Source organism: Vidua macroura, chromosome Z (genome assembly GCF_024509145.1).
Source record: "Vidua macroura isolate BioBank_ID:100142 chromosome Z, ASM2450914v1, whole genome shotgun sequence".
Taxonomy (NCBI): domain Eukaryota; kingdom Metazoa; phylum Chordata; class Aves; order Passeriformes; family Viduidae; genus Vidua; species Vidua macroura.
This window is the reverse complement of record NC_071611.1, coordinates 50,294,253-50,313,688: the sequence shown is the minus strand read 5'-3', so window position 1 is coordinate 50,313,688 and position 19,436 is coordinate 50,294,253. Positions and strand designations below refer to the sequence as shown.

Below are 19,436 nucleotides of genomic sequence, written 5' to 3'. Positions count from 1 at the left end.
AAAAAAAAAAAAAAAAAAAAGGCACCAAAAAAACCCCACAATTTTGAGATTGACAATAATCAAGAATCCCAGGGACAAAAAGTTACCTTTACTCACTGCTTAAAAAAATGATGATGCAATGAATGAACAAATGAACATGTTCCATTCTCTGTTTATATTTGGTTTGAGGTTTCCTTTCATATTACTATTGGGCTGTATAATGCAATAAATATGTAATATTAATTTAAATTTTTGTGATCTTTCCTTACCTGACTACAGAGTTAGGTTAATTAAGTGGTATGTGGCTAGCCCTTCCTACAAGCAGTAATTTTTTCCCTCCTTTTATGTATTCTGTTTACACATTTCAATATTAATGCTAAAAGAATTAGGCCAAGAAATAAGGGATTTCAGCCTCTCCCCCACAAAATCAAGTATTTTAACATTTGTATTTGGCCACAAATAAGGTGAACAAACTTTTTTCTTCTCTACATATGCTGCAGATTTACTTAGCAATAAACATGAAGGTTTATACTACTGAGACTAAATTGCAGGACCTTAAAATCAGTCTTTAATTTGGTGTCTATGCTCCTAAAGTTATGTTGTTCTTATGTTTCTGGATCAATTAACCACCTAATCCCCCTTCCTGACTAAAGGGCTTATTTCACAATTAATCTTCTATTATCTTCTGTGAAATGGGCATATTTACCAACATCAGTGATCTCATAAAGCTCAGTGTTTATACTTTTAAGACAGGCACATAAAATGCCATATAATAACTTACTATGCACTCACATGCATAAAGCCTTTCTTCAGTTGATGTTTTTAGAGAATGCTTTAGCCACAAAGGAAAGCAACTTTAGTTACAGTAACTGCTTTTGTAAACATGATTTAAAAAATAATAGTGATAACCAAGCAACCATTTACAAACTTTAAAGCTCTCACACTGTACTGGATCAACTGGTAAAAAGACATTTTGTCCCACTGCAAGGTTTCCCCGAGGTGGCTGCTGTTTTTGACACTGTGCTCCCTTAAATACAGACAAGGCTGCAGTAAAGTGCTACCCAGCTGACTCCTTCAGCAAGACTCACAATCCAGTGCTGAACTGCTCGTGTTTCATCCAGCATCTCAACAATGTCTGATCAGAACAGCAGCGTCTTTCATCACCTACACAGATTATCTGACTCCCTGTTTTTCAAATACATTTAAAAACAACCTGTAGTTATCAGTGATCAAAATTTCATTTACTACAATTAACAATTACAGTAATTTCAAACAGCAAAGAACACATTTTATAACATAGCTTAAAATAGTCTCTTAGGCAAAATACTTTTGAGAGCAAATACTATATTGAAAAGTGTGTTACAAAGGGAACTAATTCTGTTCTGTAGAAATATTAGTGATTCACCTCTCAAAACTGGCATCTTGAAATCTATTTATTATTCTCTATGAAATCACCATAACAGCAAAGCCTCCAGAGATAAATCCTTTTGACTCTCTTTGGAGTCATACCTTTTTATTCATCTAGTACACATACAATCAACCCTCCTACTCCTCAAAAGATCTTTTTCATGCTGACCAACACCCCAGTGTTTAATATGTTTCCTGACAAAATGGTTGATCAAAACCCAGTAACACTATTTTAATGTTTCATAAATAATTCAGTATATTTTGCATACAAATTGCCTCTTCTTCCAAATGAAATTAATTTATTTTTCAAGGAATGATCACAGACATATTTAAAAGTGAAAAATAAAACAGCTGTATAATAAATATTTTAAATACACTGGATTTATCTCTTCAGTGATACAAATCAATGCAAGAACACATGTAATTTAGCTGATCTGTTTTTAACCTAAGCAGCAACAGTACAATATCCTAAAAATGAATTAGCACTTGTGTAACCAATCACATTAAGTATCTCACATGAATTTTTTTATTTTTTGTAAACAGCTTAATTGAATTTTCTTGGAATACTTGTCATCTTTTAATTTTGAATTTAATTAGGCTGCAATTACAAATCTTCTCTGTCATATGCATAGTAAACCTGTTTCATCTCTGTCACACTACATGCTAAAGTTAGCATTTTCAACTTCTTGCTACAGAGCTTTAAATAATAACCTTTAACAGTTCAACATGCTATAAAACAAACTTTTAAGGGTGACCTGGGAAACCAGCAGAAAAATAACAAATACCATACACCTCCACAAAGTAGTCAGTAGAAAGCAATTACATTCTAGTTTATCATTACTTCCACCAGTATTTTTGTGTTGCCAAAGAACTGAAATGTGTTGTTTTGCAACATCACTGAAAAAACTTCATACATGTGGCTTCTTCTGGTGATGCAGGAAATGCCCTTGCAAGCAAGTTTTTGCACTTCCACAGCAGGCAAGGTGAGGTACTCAGTGCCTTAATTACCTAAGTACAGCAGCACTAACGTGTATCTTTGAAATCCAACACAGCTCCACCAGCCTATGACTTTGCAAAAGGGAAGAGAGCACATTGAAGTTTTGCCAGCTGTCCTTCTCTGATTACTTCTTTATTTTCTCTGGATTCAAATAAAACACAAGTTCACCAAACAGCTAAATTAAATTGACCAAAGACAACACCCACAGATTTTGAGACAGTACTTACATTTTAAATTGTGTGTCTATATTTTCACTTACAACCTCAATTTGCTACAAAAAAAAATAGAAAAAACTTTGATGATGTGGATACCACTAGAGTCAGGTACACTTTATCCAGGTCACTGACATCACTTAGTAGAAGCACTCTGTAATTTTATCAGTTGTATTTAATGAAGGTTTTAGTTTATTATCAAATTTACACTGCACTAACATTTTACAATAATATTGGTTGTAGAGGAAATCAATCATACTTAAGAAATATACAAGAACCTTGCTACAGAAAAGGGTTTAAAAGGAAACTGGAAAAAAAAGAAAGGGAATAAAGAGAAGGAAGAAAAGGGATAAAATGGAAGAATAAAAAGAAAATTATAGAATCAAAGAATTATAATTAATTAATTAATTAATTATAAAATTGAAATTATAAAATTAAAGAATTCAAGACATAATATCTGAATAGACTAAGGTTTGCAGTAATATTACACAATAGTAGGGGAAATTATGTCTGCTATTGTTGCAAGCATCTGGCTTTCTAAGTAACAACCAAGGAAAATTCATGAATAAAAATACATAATACATTATTTTACTTAACAAAGAGTACAATTGTAAACTTCATACCTTTAAAGAAAAAAATTGATGTCTGCATGTGTAAACAAACACACAAATATTTTAATATGCTTTGATTAGCAGCCAGATAGAAAACCAGCACTAGTTCTAAAAAAATTAAAATTTTAATTTTTGTAAGATATTGTAGCATGAAAATTAATTCTAGAATTCAATTTATTTATAAAGGAATATCTAGAAATGGATAAAAATAGAATTTATATTTTAAAACCTCATAAATAAATTAAATGCCTTTTCTAAAGGAGCATACTGAAATTTGGTGGATTTTCCTACTTCCAGGGGACATGAAATGACTATATCAATTGAATGCTGAAAGCTCAGGGTCTTCTGAACTGTCTGATTTACTAAATATTATGCCAAATATTCAAAAGAAAAGCTTTCCAGTTAGGAAGAAACTCTGCTTTCTTCAGTTATATTACAAAAGATAAGAGTGGAGAAAAGTGACAAAACTACATGGCAGTGAAATAAACTCTGCTCTCTTTCAGGCACTTTCATAACTCTGAAAATAACATGTTCAACTGTTTATTTGAAAGGTGAAAATCCTTCCCTTTAGGAATTCAAGTTTTAAAAAACTGAGTATGCTTTTACACAAAGGATCACATTTTAATGAGAATACTTATGTTATGATGAGATGGGCCCCAAGAAGAATTAAGCAGTCTCAAATCTGTTCCTCCCTAACCATTCAATGATTCTAAGTTTCTACAACAACCTTTATGGAAGGCACCAGGTACCTGGCATAGCTCCATATGTGGTGTGACTCCTTGAGGTGGTGACCCAACACAAGGACACCTCATCTCAAGGAAGCATCAACCACTGTTTGTGCATGTCATGGAAGCATCACACTAAAGGCAACAAAACAACTGAACCACAGGTCAGGATACACAACACAGTCTGAATGAGGAATGTCACACCCAACCCAAACATACTGTAGCAGTGAAGAGAACAGATATCACCTTCTTCGGAACAAATAGTGAAAACAAAATCTGAACAGTCTCAGGGATGTTTCTTTACATCACCAGCTTTCATCAGAGCCTTAATAGCTCTGGCCCTCATCTCAAGTTCCAGAAGCTCCAGCTGTTGTGCTGATGGCTGAACATCTTCTGATGGAGGAACAGCTAAGTTTGCTGCTTTGGTCTCCTTTGGGCTGGACTCTGCCAACCCCAGAATCTCATTCACACTCTTCTCAATGTCCTTCTGAAGGTCATCTATCTGGCCAGCTCCACTTCTGACAGTGCTCTCTTGCACATCTGGACCATCTTCTTCATTGCATGGGCCTTCTATGTCACTATCATATGCATCTGCATTTATGCTGAGGACATCACTATCTTCTCCCTTACCTATAACACAAACATAACTATCACACAGTTGCCTAACAGAATTGTTTTTACCTCAACTTACAAAATCACTTCTGCTTAAACTGTTACTCTCCAAGTTAAGAGAGTGAAAAGAAATCTAGAAAAAAAATCTGTATGATAACCAACTCCTCTTCTTTGTCTCCACCAACATTTAGAGCTAATTTATACAAGTGTTAATGCATCTTTATGCCATTCTAAAAGAACATGCAGTATAGCAAAGCAGCAGTACCAGAAAAATTTATTCCCTCCTGTGAAGTTACACTACCTAGTTTCCTAATTAAAGGGTCATAATATTTTATATTAAAGAAAGCTTTTGCAGTGCAAAACTGATTTTCGTTTATCTCTTAAGTAAACCAAATTTTCAGAATGCAGCTTCAAAAATTCAGCTATGTTATGTATTTTAAGAGGAGTGGGACTTTAGTGAGACAAAAGACTAAGAATTAATAGAAACTCTACTTATTGTGCAACTACTCAGAATTTATAATTAGTTTTCTAGATGTATTTAACTCCATGTAAAAACATGGAGGAATTTAAGATTTTCACTTTTAATTGTGGTTGAAAGTTGGAGTGTATTTTTAAAAACATAATTAGAAGAGGCAGCTCAATAAAATAAAAGCAAAGCTCTTATGGAACCTAACTAACTGTTTTCTCAATTTGGCTACAGCAAGACTTGCTTTTGTCACTGGCCTCAGAAGTTCATACTCTTTCAACAGCTTTTGTAAATGTGGAAATTTAGACAGGATTGTTTCCAGCTTAAAATGAATAATGTATATTCAGGTGATGGTAGAGTTACTGATTACACAGACTTTATAATTATATTACTTATTATTACTTTTGGTAATACCATTTTTACCACCTGCACAGGAAAAAGAAGACTTTAGAAAAATGTTATTCTTTTTTTTAAACATCATAAATGCTTTATGGTACCTGTATGCACTTGGTATTAATACATGAAAAGTGCCCAAAAAACTTAGAAATATCTATTTTTCTTGGGATTTACAACATTCCTCCTATTCCTGAGGGTGTGAAAAAAAATATCAATACTCACTACTTCAAAAGCTATAAATGCAATTTCTCTACTTAAAAAAAAAAGGACAGAGGAAAGGAAGATCAAAACAGCTCAAAATGTTTTTATGAACAATAGTAGTATTTTAAAATATTAGTTTCGTTGATTCAGCATTGAAAATGTTTTGTACTACAGACACAATTCAGTTACTCACTCATGATCACTCTGTATCAGGCTAATTTAAGTTCAGATTTAAGAATTCTGCACACTCTCCCTGAGAATGCACTCACATACACAGCTAAGGTATGTGGCACCTCAAAAATTCCAAACAAAACTAACAGGAAAGCAAATTTAGCTCATGAAAATATATGTTAAGACATATAAAAGAAGTTTACAGATCACTTTTCTTTTTCCCACAGCTTCTCAGGCTGCAGTGAAGGAGCATGACTGCAGTTATACTTTCTAATATATACAATATTCTCAAAAGTTCTTAAAAGCTAACATCTTGAATGGAGCCACTGTTATAGCCCAAATCCATCATGATGCTCTGGTTGATTAAGTCATAAAAAACAACAATGATATCACTTGCAGTAACCATCAACTCCCTTTGATAACACAGAAGCAGAAGAAATCTGAAGGAAATCTGTCAGTTCTAAGGTTCCTCCAATGTACAACAAGCAACATTTAAAGGATTATTCACAGTCATAGCAACTCACACCCGAGAGTTTTGGTGCTCTTGTTATGTATGACTCTCATTTAACTCTTCTCACTAATTCAGAAAAGAAACATGTTTCAAAAGTCATTCCAAGAGACATCTTTAAGACAACATTCTGAATTGTGAAATAGCAGTTGCAAGAAGTAAATAAAGTTAGATCTTTGCAGAAGAGAAATGTAGCTTAGAAGAATTTGCAACATTCTTTGACTGGAAAAGCTATTTCTCATCTTTCTGCTTAGAGCCAGTCGAAATTAAAATAAACAGACTGAGACCTGTAGTTCTAGTGCTTCATGCACAAACTAATATTGGCAATTGCTGTATGTGCTGATTTAATGACTGGAATAAAACAAATACTACTGCAGGCTAAAAATACTATTTTCTTGTGTAGAAAGTACAAATGTGCACCAATAACTTACAAGCCTTTGCATTTTCTATCCTGCCAATCACTGTAGTGCTTGAACATCTTACAAGCTGCGTTTTTTGCATTTAAGAAGAGAAAGTACACAAGACAAAATACTCTTTCTCAATGTATGTTCATTCTCTGTTCACAAGAGAGCTGTCAGCTACCTGGGATTAGTCACTGGCCAATATCAAGAACACAAAATTTCAGCTTTCTCTATTACATACCTTGTTTTGATTCCTGGCCTTCCACCTTGCTGTCTTCTCTCAGAGAAGAAGTTGAGTCTATACTGTTGTCCTGTCTGGAAAAAAATAAGAACACATTTTAATCACCATAATTTAAAATTTAACAGAACACTTTTTAGAAACTAAAAAAATTATCAGGTGGTAGGCCAATAAGCCAGCTACAGAAGGAATAAGGAATACAGTAGGAATAAGGGCAGAAGGAATACAGAGAGCTAATCTGAGCACTCGAAAATAAACTTTTTTTGTTTTGCCTTGTGATACACAAGGATAAAGCAGTAATTTCCACTGCATCCTTGCCTTTTAGAGTAACAATCCTCAATGGCTATAACTGAGGAACCACAGCTGAGCAGTTACAAAGGAAACGCTCCTCATATTAGGAGCTTTTCTGTAAAACTCAAAAAAAATTGTCACATAATTAAATTGTTTGGGAAAACGGTAATTTCTGCTGCACTCAAGTACTATTTACTGTCTTATTTTGAAAGTAAAAAATTGTTTTCATGAAATTATCATCAGACCATCACCAACCTCTCCTAAACCAGAATCTTCTTCCTTCACAAAGGGATACCTTTTATACTGTTTACAACTCAGCTACTACAGTGTATTCAGTACCCACATTTCTCTATTTCTCCTACTTAAAGACTTCTACCCTTGATGTATAGGATTTCAACTCTTTACGCAAGTATAAGGAAAAGACACTTCAAAGGTTAATGTCCTTCATGTACTTCACACGGATTAGTTACACAAATTTTGAAAATAAGGTAAAACATCCAGGAAAGGCACAGGTGGAACAATTCAGAATCACAGGAAGAGTTCAGATGCCACATCCAGTGAGCATTTTGACAACAGAATTGCCAAATTTCTAAACTGAATGTCAGTGTGTCATTGCCTTCATCTGGATTAATATGGAATCAATGCAGTTCTCCTGGCCATGGCAGTTTAACAACACTATAAAAAGGAAGCAATATTTTGGTGTCACAGATGTTATATAATGACTAACAACTTGTTTCTCAGTAATGGCCTTTAGGGCTTTCCTTAAAGTGAACACATACCTATCTTCCTCATGCTCTACAAGTTGTTTTTCCATGTGCCCGATGGTTTTATCAGGAGGAGGAACACTATAATATTTCTAGAAATTGTCGTCTGAGAGATAGTTATTTTCATTTCTATTTCCTTTTCTGAAGTGGCACAGGCTACATCAACAGACTCTCATTTTTTCTCCCACTTTTTTTTAGCCATTGGAACATAAATGTATAAAGTATCACGCAATAACTCATTAAGGACAATAAACAGGTCAATACACTTGCCTAGCAAAGCCCTGGACGCGGACACCAGTCTGTTCTGCCTATTTATTGAGCCACATGGCTACACTAACTCGTTTTCCAAATGAGATGAGAATAATCTAAATACGCCCACACATGTATGCCAGCAACTGCAAAGGGGACCACAGCTCAGAAGGGCCTACAGGACTCTGCTGCCAGAAATCAGACAGAATGAAAAATGTACACCTTCTCCAGGATTTTCAGTGTCATGCAGCTGTAAGCAGACGCTTGTAATTCACCAGCAAACCTCAAGCTAGTCTAGACAAAAAGCAGGATGCAAGGTCTGGGACTAAGGTATCAAATAGCCTGTAAAACCAGAGGTGAAATTCCAAAAATAGACTAGGTTCTGCAAGTAGGCAAATTGAGGGACAATAATAGAGCACTAGATACCCCAGAGATGAACATTATCAGCTACTGGGGATAATCACAGGCCTACACCTGCCATCAGAGAGGCCTGCATTCACAAGGAGGTCTGAGCAGCAACAGCAACAAGGATACAAACCTTGTGGGCTTCTATGCCAGCAGCCCAGGAGAGATGTGGATTTCAGACCAGCTACTGGTCAGCAGATGTGGATGGAACCACTTGGGTTTTTGGCTTTTTTTTTTTTTTTTTTTTTTTTTTCAAAGCAACTCCTAACAATTTGTTATCTTTAGCTACTTAACTCTTGACCAAAATTAGGTTGTGATGTACCCTAATCATCACTAAGAGCAGAAGCAGCTTAGGCTGCGCCTGCCCCATCCTCTTTCACACACATACTTCACCATTTTGAACTCAGTAGTAATGTCTGCACTGGACAGCAAAGTGTCATTTGAAAAATCCGGATCTTGCACCAGCAGTATCCAGATAGTAGATTTCACAACCTTGGTATCACCTTGATGTCTGATGAGGAATTGTAATCATCTCCTTGAGAGAAGACAAAGTGACTGCTATAGTTCATTGGCTGTGAAATTATCCACAACCATTTTAACAATCGTGTAAAAAGAAATTACCCACTTTAAAAAAAAAAAATCACACATTGAAACTTGTAAAGTTTCCTCCTGATGCCTTGACTTCAACAATAATTACAGCAAACCCACATTCCTTTAGAGACTACCTACTGTCAGCAAAAGAATTTTTAGGACACAGAAGTACTTTTACAGCATGTTTTACCCTTTCAGAATGGATTGGATTGGACTGCATTGCTGGTGAACCTTCATGACTTTGTTTCATAGGCAAGCATTTTGCACCATCTACTGGCCCAATAGATGCATTTTAAGTTCACGGTTCAGTTTGGCTTTTAACTTGTTTTATCTGTTTGCTAGTGAAAAACATTTTTTCCCTAATTATCTGTACTGTGGTATACATTTAAGAAAGGACAGTCGTCAAACAATGGGAGCAGAAGACAGGTTATTCTAGATTAAGGGGACCTTATACACATTTAATACTCTCTTTTTTCATGCTATGCTGGTAAGTGACAATAGTACTTTGGAGTTTCTCCCTTTTGTCAGCTTTCATATTTCTCCCTCAAGATGGCAATTAAGTTCAAAGTCAATCTTCCAAGCAATAAACTCAGCATTTTTAATTTATTGTTTTGAACAGAACATTTTCACAGTATGATCTTTTCAGCAGAAAGAAGCTAACTATAGCTACTATTTGCTAATAAACATTGTAAATTTAAATTTACCTTATTTTATATAGAGCATGCATTTCATGTTGGCATGTGCCACACTAGTGTAATCCCTAACTGGGCTCACACAAATCGTTTCTGTACACAATTAGCTACAGGAATTTGTACAGTTCTCAAAGCATCTGGGTTTGAAGGTGATTTGGTACCCAACTCCAGTAGATTATGCAAAGTAGGGTAAAAACACAGCAAAGGTTAGGAAAAGGAGTACTGGCAGAGGAGCAAATGGCTAAGGATTAAGATAGTAGCTCTCCAATACTGGTGGCAGGGATACCAGGTTTCAGTGGTCATCGGGGTTGGAAACCAGAAGGAAAAGTATCATTCACCTAAATCTCCAGTGAGACTTGAGATCGAGACCTCTGTTATTTTTGACATGATGTACCTTCCTGAATTAAAATTTGCCTTTGCACTTAATTCCAGGCCTAAAAACCATTTCCAGAAGTCCCCAGTCCTTGAAAGATTCCTGCAAATTTTTGTTCCAAAGATAGTTTTCAATGACAAATGAGAACTAAAATAAATAATAAGCATTAAGTAGCAATTTAAAAAAACAAAAGGGAACAAAGTACTTACAACGTAGTGCTTCTCAAGAAAGGTATCTCAAAAGACAGGTATTAATCAAATAGTTTAATGAGCTATGCAAAGTCCATCAGTCCTGTTACAGGCGATGTTTGAGGACACCACAAGAACAGAAGGCAGTGAAGCAAATTAGCCAGATGCTGATGTATCTGTTCAGTGACTCATGTAGCTGGTTGTTACAGTGACTCCAAATGCTGAAAATAACCAAATTGTCTTACAGGGGTAAACATCAGATGGCAATTGCATGCTTGTGAACAGCCCAGTAGCCAGGAGCATAACACATTATAACAAGGCAAAACTTTAAACTGCTAACCTTTCCAAAAGAAAATAAGCAAAAATGGTACATTTGACTGCAAAGCAGGAAAATGCCTATAAATTCTTAAAAGAGCAAATATTAAACTGCAAATTTTCACTTAGTGAAAAAAAATAAGCCCAATGATTTTGAAGGCAAAAGATCATTTACTCAGACCCATATGAACATTGATCGTTATAATGACATTAGAATGCTTGTTCTTTTAATAATGTTTTACTACTACAGCATATAACTTACTTTCACTTGTTTTGCTGGAGGATATTTAAAGAATCAATTCAGGTAAAAGAAAAGAAATAGCTCAAAAACATGCTAACGCTTCTTGAACAAGATGAAGAATACCTACTTGGTTTTTGCAAGACATTGTCTGGCTCCTGTCAATTAAATATCTGATGTTTAGCTGGAAGGTTTGTATACAGTAATTCTGTCAGTTTAACAGTATTCCACTGCAGACAGTAATACAGAAACAGCAACAAAAATCTGAGAACTGCATATTCAAAAACCTGTACAGAGCTCACAAAAACCAAAATTTATCTATTGCAACAGCATTTTCCACTCACTGGCAAATATAGGCCCTGCTTTTTCAGTTTTTCTGCATGGTTACTGCAGGATTTCTAATGCTTCACACAGAACAAGCTGGTGATAAAATAAAAGAGCAAATGTTTTACATGCTAATGTAAGCATGTGAAGCTTTTACATGGTTGAAATTTAAGAAAAGCCTCATGACTTCCACTTCCGGTAACAGAATGAGGATATGTGCAAAAACCAAAAAAGGAAGCTCCAATTTACAATTAGATGTAATACCATCTAAAAGCTTTACATAAAGATCCGAATTTTGCAAATTTCCCGTATCTGGAGAAATTTAGCTAAATCCCTGCTACTTTTAGCTGGTACAGACAGGAGACAGCTCTTTAGAGACTGACAGTCATTCACTTTTTTATTTGAAATTTCTCTAGATGTATTGATTCAAGCTTTCTGGATTTCAGTTGATATATGCAGATTGCTAAAGGTATGTTTGTTGAATTTATTTTTTTCAAAGGACAATAATGAAAGAAACAAAGGGATGTTTCCAATCCGTTAAAACACCTTGATTAGAGTACAACTTGCTACTCACCTTTTCCCTTTCCACACTTACATTTCCATGAAAACAACTAAATTTAAGTTTAGTTGATTTAGTTGATTAGTAAAATTTAGTTAAGTCAGATTTAAAACAAATAAGTTATAATAGAATGCAGGAAAAAGAAGTAATTTATACGAAAGCCACAAGCAATGAAGATAACCTAGGAAGAACTAACAGTTATATAAATAGAGAAACTGCCTTTTTATTATGAAAAATCTTTTCTATTCCCAGGGCAAACAAATTTACCAACTTAAATCCATATTAAATTATAATGATTACAAACAATGCTTGCTTGTCTTAGCAATGCAGTTTTCACTATTTTTTCACATTTGCACCTTAAGCCTCTCTAGTAACTGATTTGTTGCTGAAATACAGTTTTCTGAAGTTTTGAAAACTTGCATTTATAATTATTTACAAACAGGTTATAAAGAATCTGACCCAAGGCCCAAACATTAGACTACTTAGTAAAAAGGGCTTGTAACTGTTTACAGTTGTAAAAGTATCACACTGGTCTACTTACTGAGCACTGGACTTCCAAGATTAACATAAAACCGTAATTCTTATTTTCTCCTATCCCTTTATTTTTCTATCATCCAAACAGCTTTACTGTTTTGTTTTCTTTTTGTTAATGCTAGCACACAGCTGAATTGTGGAGCCAAGGCTCTCAGATAGCACCCACCGATGCAGAATGCTATTTTTGAAAGGGAGAAGAAAATCCCCAATTCCTAAAACATCTTATTTTGCCTGCCCAGTTAGGAGGGGTCTGAAACCCCAAACTATCATGTTACAGATACAAAACTAGGGGCACCTCAACCACTGTTTGTCAAAGGAAGCAATTTGCTATACAACTGTGAACAACATCCCTCAGTTTCTTTTACCTTTCATGAACACAATTTCTTCTTGATTTACTCTCAGTTACTGAAAACTTCCTAACTGGCATGGGAAAATAGGTTAAGTGTCTTCAGACATCCACTAGCTAAAAACTGATAAATTCTGATTTTTCTTATTTTGTCGTTTTATTCATTAATTTTCTCTTTTTAGATTTTTACCAGCTCAAATAATTTCTATATAAGAAAGAATTTACACAATCTACTGTATCAAAGGTTCATAAGTACATGTATCAACAGTAGCTTTGAAACATCTTGCAGACACAGAACAACCTTACTGAAATCCAGCAGCACTACTTCTGCCATACATCTTGGAGATAAAGTATATTTCACATATTTTGCAATAGTAAATAGCTTGTGAATTAGGCCTTAAACAAAAACCCAAAACTACACATAATTTCTCAGGGAATCAAAAAACTTGGGTATTTATATTATTATTTAACCAGCAAGTCTGTCTTCTCATTCTATTTAGAAGTTCACTGGCAAATTATCAATCACTTAACAGAGACTACTCCACATAAAGAGACCACTACACTACATAAAGAGACCCAGTATTTAGCATATTTTGTAGTTTTAAATTTTTTCTATCTGCTTTTCTAAACAGCCAGCAGAGGGCAATGTCCAAAATTAGAAAACTAGTTTTTAAAGCTGACTAATGATGACCCCATTCACAGATCCCATAGGCAACAAATAGCACAGTGGGATACATTAACAATGGGCTCCAAATGGAACCTTAGAAGAAACTGTGTCAAAGGGTATTAAAACTGTATCACAAGGAAAAGAATGAAACATAACTTTATATTCACTCCAATTTCTAGTATATTTGTATGATGAGAAGTCATCAAAGAAAATTATGTGATAACTTCAGAGCTTGTTTTGAATCAAAGATGGGATCAGAAACCAGGTCTCTGCTAAAGAAAAATACTGACCAGAATGTGAAAGTTGAATTAGTGTTACTACCTTTCCCACCTGTTTGTTCTTATTTAGGAGGTTTAGATAAACTAACCAAACCAGTAGCTAGGAGGTTACTTTAATCTGCTCATCTCTGGTGCATTGTCTCGTACTGTCTCAGAGGTTTATTAAGTGCGTCCTGAATCTGTGGACCAGCTGTAATCAGGTCAGTATTGAAAACATAAAAGCTTATTAGTCTTCTAGAAACAAGTTAGCCTCACTAACTTTGATGCATTGTGCATGATAACTAGTAACTTTGTTTTTCCCTTCACTACTTCCATCGAAACTATCAAACAGGTGAACTCCTGACAAAGAAATGGTCCTTAAAAAACAGATAAGCATTTTAAGAAAAGGTTAAGAAGTGCTGTCTTTTACAAAACTGCTAGATGCCAAGATAAGAGTAAGAAACCAGAAGCCTCTGTTCTTGAAACTCTACATTCTGTAGCACTCCTTATACAGAGTGCATTAAACAGGTGAGTGTCAGTGCTGCTTCAGCTGGGGAAGGAATGAAGGACTAGAATGAAAAGTTGAAAGAGAAGAGAGAAATCTCAGCTGAAAGGAAAAAACACTTAAACAATTCACTGACCTAAGTGGGAGGGGCTTACTGCCTTAGCTCACACAAAGACAGTTAACCTAAATCACACCACTTCTGTTGCAGGACAGAAGTATGAAAGTTTAATTACCACAACTCAGCTGATGGGTGGTATGCCACTATGAACCCAGTTATGTGCTCAAGACACACTTAATGTCACAAAGTGACAAAGTCATGTCTGTAATTTTAGGGCTCGCTAGTAGTCACAGTTCACTGTCATTCAACTAGAGTAATTAATTAAGGATATAGCAAATAGGTCTTTCAATTATATATTTGATAATTTCTCATGAGAAATCTCTGAATTGTTCAGTCTCCTTAAATTAAGTTTAAGTGTTTTGTCTTTTACTCACTGACTGACTGAATCACCTCCAGTCTTGTCTCCTCCATCTGCCTCCTCGTCAGTATCAGAATCAGCTCCAATTTCGCCTAGATATACACAGTTTCAAACATGAAAATTTAGGAAAGTGATATAATTAATACTACATAATTAGGTTTACTATTAATTATCAAGTCTATTGCAATCAGCAGAAGAGGATTTTTCCCAGTTAAATCAGAACTTCTAAAATTAGACTTAGTCAAAACCAAAACCCTTATTTGTGAGTCTTCTGTTAGCTACAGATACATTTATAATGGACTACAAAAAATCTGATTAGCTATTCTTAGTACAATACTATATGTGCTAAAAATAAAGTACAGAATTAACAGCAAGATACTCTGGAGCACTCCGACTCAAAGAGTTTTTCTTTGTTGACAAGACAGCAATATGCTTACAAAAAAGTTCTATATTCCTTAAATATCAATTGCAAGTTCAATAAAGCAGCGAAAAGCTGGAATGTCATATCCTTAATCGAAGTACATGAACTGTGTGTCTTGGTGGAACTAAGGGATTATGTACACACTAATATATACTTACTAGTGTGTGTCTGTATATATACATATATATTTAAGTAGCTAGAAAGAGTGCAAATGGGGTTGAAGCAGAGTATTCTCTGGTGTACAGTGGAGTCTTGAAGTTTCATTCATACCTTCAAGTATCTTCAACAGTTTTTTTTCAGATAACAGCTCCAACTGCTCCATGCAAAGTCTTTTGATTTCATCCATGGAACAGTTCTAAGAAGACAGATAAAACAAACCACAAGCTACTAAAAATTTCTGAGAAGAGAGTAATTTAAAATGTAATGTCTAACTGTAATGAAGAGTTAACTTGGATTAAAGCCTCTCCCATATTCTGATCTGCATTGATGAAACTGCTGTAGAAAACTAGATGTTTCAGTTATGACAAGAAATAGGATATGCATGGATTTTGTCTGAAAAATTAAGCAATGCACACTATCAGTTACCTGACCTATGGCTTGGAGTTTTTACTGCAGCTGCAACACTGAGCACCAGAAACACCAGACCATATGTCTGAAGAATGGAACAGCAAACAACTGCAGACCTAATTGTTCCTAGTTTTCCATCACTAGGGGGAAGCTGAGTTATGTAATTAAGCTTGTGAAGATCAGAGGCGACTGTTGAATCCAAGTCCACAAACTGGAGAAAATAATGCCGTTGACAACACACCAACAGATGTGTATCACAACACAAAATAAATAAAGTATGCAAACTGCAATCCATTTCTCATGCTTGGTACATACCATACATTTTATTGGTATTCCAGTTATTTTCACATCTCATACATCTTGGTGACATTTGGTAATTTCACATTTTCAAATGAACTATGATACCGTGTACAAGGACCAAAATTAGGAGCTGCTAAACAGGTTGTAACACTCACAGTCATATTGTAAGTTTGGTTCTGTGAGGCAATTTCCCTACAAACTCAGTAATGTCTTTCCTTCCAGCTTTTCAACCTCTTTTTCTTCTGCCAGAGATGAGAAATGGATGAGCCTGTATGCAATTTACCATGTGTTTAAAATGAATAAATCCTGTCTCGCTTACATTAATAATACAACTCATTAAGATAAAAATTTGAGATAATAAATTTACAACTACTAACAAGCATTATACAGATGACATTTCACTTGCAGCCTCTTCTTCTGTACAGGCTGCTAGCCTAATTTATTTCTACTAAGTCCTATTGTTCACAAGACTCAAAAAGCATATGATCTAAGCTAGTAAAACTCCAGCTTTAGTCCATAGGAGTTACAACTTCAGAAGCTGTTTATGAAGAATGGGCTTTATTTTCTTATCTCAGACATTGCTTTAATACCATACAAAGAAAATCAGTTGCCACAAGCAGAAATTAGTATTTTTTTTACAAATCAGCATATTAATTAGTGAACAACACAACTGTATTTACTCCTCATAACCATGAAAATTGTTTTGCATTTAACTAACCAGTACTGAGGGACAGTCTAAAGCTAAACATGAAGTTTAGAAATGGCTGAGCAGCAGCAAAAGGAGTAACGTGGAATAATTACAGCAAGTCTTTAAGAAGTCTCACTTCCAGACACATGACTGGGAGACTACTTAAGAAAGGTACTTGACTTCATATAAACTTCTTTAGTTGAGAAATATACAGGCAGCTGTTAAAATGTAAATGCATTAGGCTTGAGAGATAAGTATTCTTTGTTAAGCAAGCATTCAAGATTATGGTAAGTATATAAATGGTAAGTGTATTTCAGTACCTTTAAAGTATCAGGCAGCATCTTCTGTAGTTTCTTCTCCCCTATGACACAGAAACACTGTTGAAGCATTTCCTTTTTGTCCCCAATGTAGAAACTGACAGGTTTGAGTGACACAGTGAGATCTAATCCTCCTTCCTCTATATCACTGGGTTGTTCAGCCTCTTCCAGTTTTTCTCCAGAGAATACATTGCATTTTGTTTCCTAAAATCAAGGAAAGCACATTTTCTAGTGAATTAGAGAAGACAGAAAATTACAGCTTCACCAGTGCTTGCAGTAATTTTCCCTTCATAAATGCAAGGTATATCTTAATGTGGACTTGTCAAGTTCCAGTGTTTCATATTGCAAAGTAACTGTATTACTGAACTTACATATTTTATTACTGAAAACATTCTTGTGCTAGAAAAATTTTTTAAAGCTTCAGGAAGTGAGAAGTACTCATAAATATTAACTGGGAAATATTATCTGCAAATACTTAACTGGTGCTTACACAAGAAAGCCTGCTTTAATGCAGAAGAAATCCATCTGATTAGCTGAGCAATTAAATCATAAAGCTCATCATTTACAGCTACCCTGCTAAAAGAAGAAATTGGCATACAATCCCCTGTGTGGCAGAGTCTTCACGGAATTAAAATGGCTTCGTATTAGAAAATTCATCCTCTATACATCAGCGGAGGACATCTAGAATAGAAAAACTAATAAAAAAAAAAAACCCAAACAAAAACAAACACCAAACAAACAAACAAAAAAAAAACCAAAAACAAACTACTAGCCAGAAATATATTTTGTCAGCCTCAGAATTCACTTAGGCGTGCATGTCACAACCATTTTTTGCACACCAACACATCCTTGACAAGACTCATAATGCCACAAGTACGAGAACCACGACTGGGGCTACCCGAGCTTGTACGCCACAGCTCTTACACCTAGAAAACACAGACCGATGTTCTCGAGCGCCAGGGCTCGGCCGGCCCCCGCCGGTGCCTGTGCCTTTGCTGTCTATCTTCGCGCCGCCCGCCCGGCCGCTCCCTGCGGCCGCACACCGACCAGCGCGACTGAACCCGGCCCTTCCTGCAGCCAGCAGGCCTCTGCGACCAGGACGCGGGATCGGGACGCGCCCGGGAAGGCAGAGGCGGCACGGCACCGGCAAGACCCCGCGACTCCGCCCGCGCTACCTCCAGGGCACCGTAGCTGGACTCGGTGCTCCGCCGCTTCCTGTCGCTGCCGTCTGGCCCCGGAGCTCCCTCCGGGCAGCAGGAACGCGAGCGGCGCCGCTTCTTCTCCTTGGAAGACTTCCTGCCCGGCATGGCTGCACCGCGCGCACAGCGCGCGCCGCCACACGGGCGTCGCTTCCGGCGGGACTCGTGGGCAGCTCCCCCTGCCGACCCCGCGCTGCGGCCGCAGGCGGGGCCGCGCCCTGGGCTCGAGATGGATGCCCAGGGATGTAGAGCGGGATGGCTTAGGGATAGCCAGGCCAGAGTAAAACTGCAGCCACACGTGGACACGCCACCAGTTTACACAAATATCGGTGATCTAGGGCCTAGAAAACACATCTTACGAGGAGCAGCTGAGGGAGCTGGGGTTGTTTAATCTCCAGAAAAGGCGGCTCAGGGCTGACCCCATTGCTCTCTAAAACTCCCTGAAGGGAGGGTGTAGTGAGGTGAGAGTCAGTCTCTCCTGCCGTGCTTGCAGTGAGAGGACAAGAGGAAATGGCATTAATCTGAGACATGGGAGTTTCAGATTAGATATTAGGGAAAAAAAATTATCACTGTCAGAGTGGTCAGGCATTAGAATAGGTGTCCCTGATGTTGGAGTCCCTGGAGGTGTTCAAGACATGTCTGGATCTGGTGCTGGTGGCCTGGTTTAATGGTTCAATGGTTACAGTGATAATGCTGGGTGGATGGTGGACTTGATGATTACTTAAAATTCTCTTCCAATACTGATGATTCTACGATGATTCCACAGTTCTATCCTCTGTAACTACTGTTTAAATCTGATCTTTTCCCTGACTTTCAACCTATTTCAATCCTGCAAGGACCTGCATACTCCTCCCCTGGCAGCTGTTTGGTATTGCCAATAACTTTGGAACAACAATAACTTTTTCCATATTTAACGAGTACAGGAAAAGTTTTTTTCATGGGATGCAAACAATTAGGAATTGCAGCAAAGAACCTGTTTAAGGCAGGTGACTGCATTGTGCAATTTACTAAGACATTGATCAGCTTTCTGCCACCAACAAGATTAGTTACAGAGGGAACTCAGTCTATTATCCTAAAGAGGTTAGTCAGAATTAAAGACTAGGGTAGACAAATGTCCATAATTATGCAGAGAGAATTTGTATTAAAAATCTTTACTGTGCAAAGATATGCAATAATTTTCTTCTTTATTTAACACAATAGAATGTGTGTTCTTTTTTGTCTGCTTTCTTTCCCAGATTCAAACATG

The 19,436-nt window shown here is 36.4% G+C and overlaps 1 protein-coding gene across 3 annotated transcripts; it reads right to left on the bottom strand.

Annotated features, from left to right (window-relative positions):
- Nucleotides 1-1,665: 1,665 nt before the first annotated feature.
- On the bottom strand, nucleotides 1,666-18,316 carry CAAP1 (caspase activity and apoptosis inhibitor 1). 3 transcript variants are annotated; one of them, XM_054003534.1, is made up of 7 exons: nucleotides 18,167-18,234; nucleotides 17,590-17,672; nucleotides 16,995-17,195; nucleotides 15,390-15,474; nucleotides 14,715-14,790; nucleotides 6,928-7,001; nucleotides 2,753-4,561 (listed from the first exon to the last, which is right to left on the bottom strand). In XM_054003534.1, exons 3-7 carry the CDS (start codon nucleotides 17,061-17,063, stop codon nucleotides 4,218-4,220), a joined length of 648 nt encoding a protein of 215 aa, XP_053859509.1. In that variant the 5' UTR covers nucleotides 17,064-17,195; nucleotides 17,590-17,672; nucleotides 18,167-18,234; the 3' UTR covers nucleotides 2,753-4,217. The 3 variants fall into 3 exon arrangements, with proteins under 3 accessions (XP_053859507.1, XP_053859509.1, XP_053859508.1); XM_054003532.1 differs by lacking the exon at nucleotides 17,590-17,672 and having other exon boundaries at nucleotides 1,666-4,561; nucleotides 18,167-18,316; XM_054003533.1 differs by lacking the exons at nucleotides 17,590-17,672; nucleotides 18,167-18,234 and adding an exon at nucleotides 17,482-17,569.
- Between the last annotated feature and the right edge of the window lie 1,120 nt (nucleotides 18,317-19,436).

Excerpts from the sequence above, each read along its gene's own strand:
- CAAP1 (XM_054003532.1), bottom strand. The coding sequence starts at position 18,298 with ATGCCGGGCAGGAAGTCTTCCAAGGAGAAGAAGCGGCGCCGCTCGCGT. Across the intron at positions 14,791-15,389 it reads ACTGTTGAAGATACTTGAAG|GCGAAATTGGAGCTGATTCT; the intron begins GTATGAATGAAA and ends GTGTATATCTAG. Across the intron at positions 7,002-14,714 it reads GGAGGTGATTCAGTCAGTCA|ACAGGACAACAGTATAGACT; the intron begins GTGAGTAAAAGA and ends ATTTTTTTCCAG.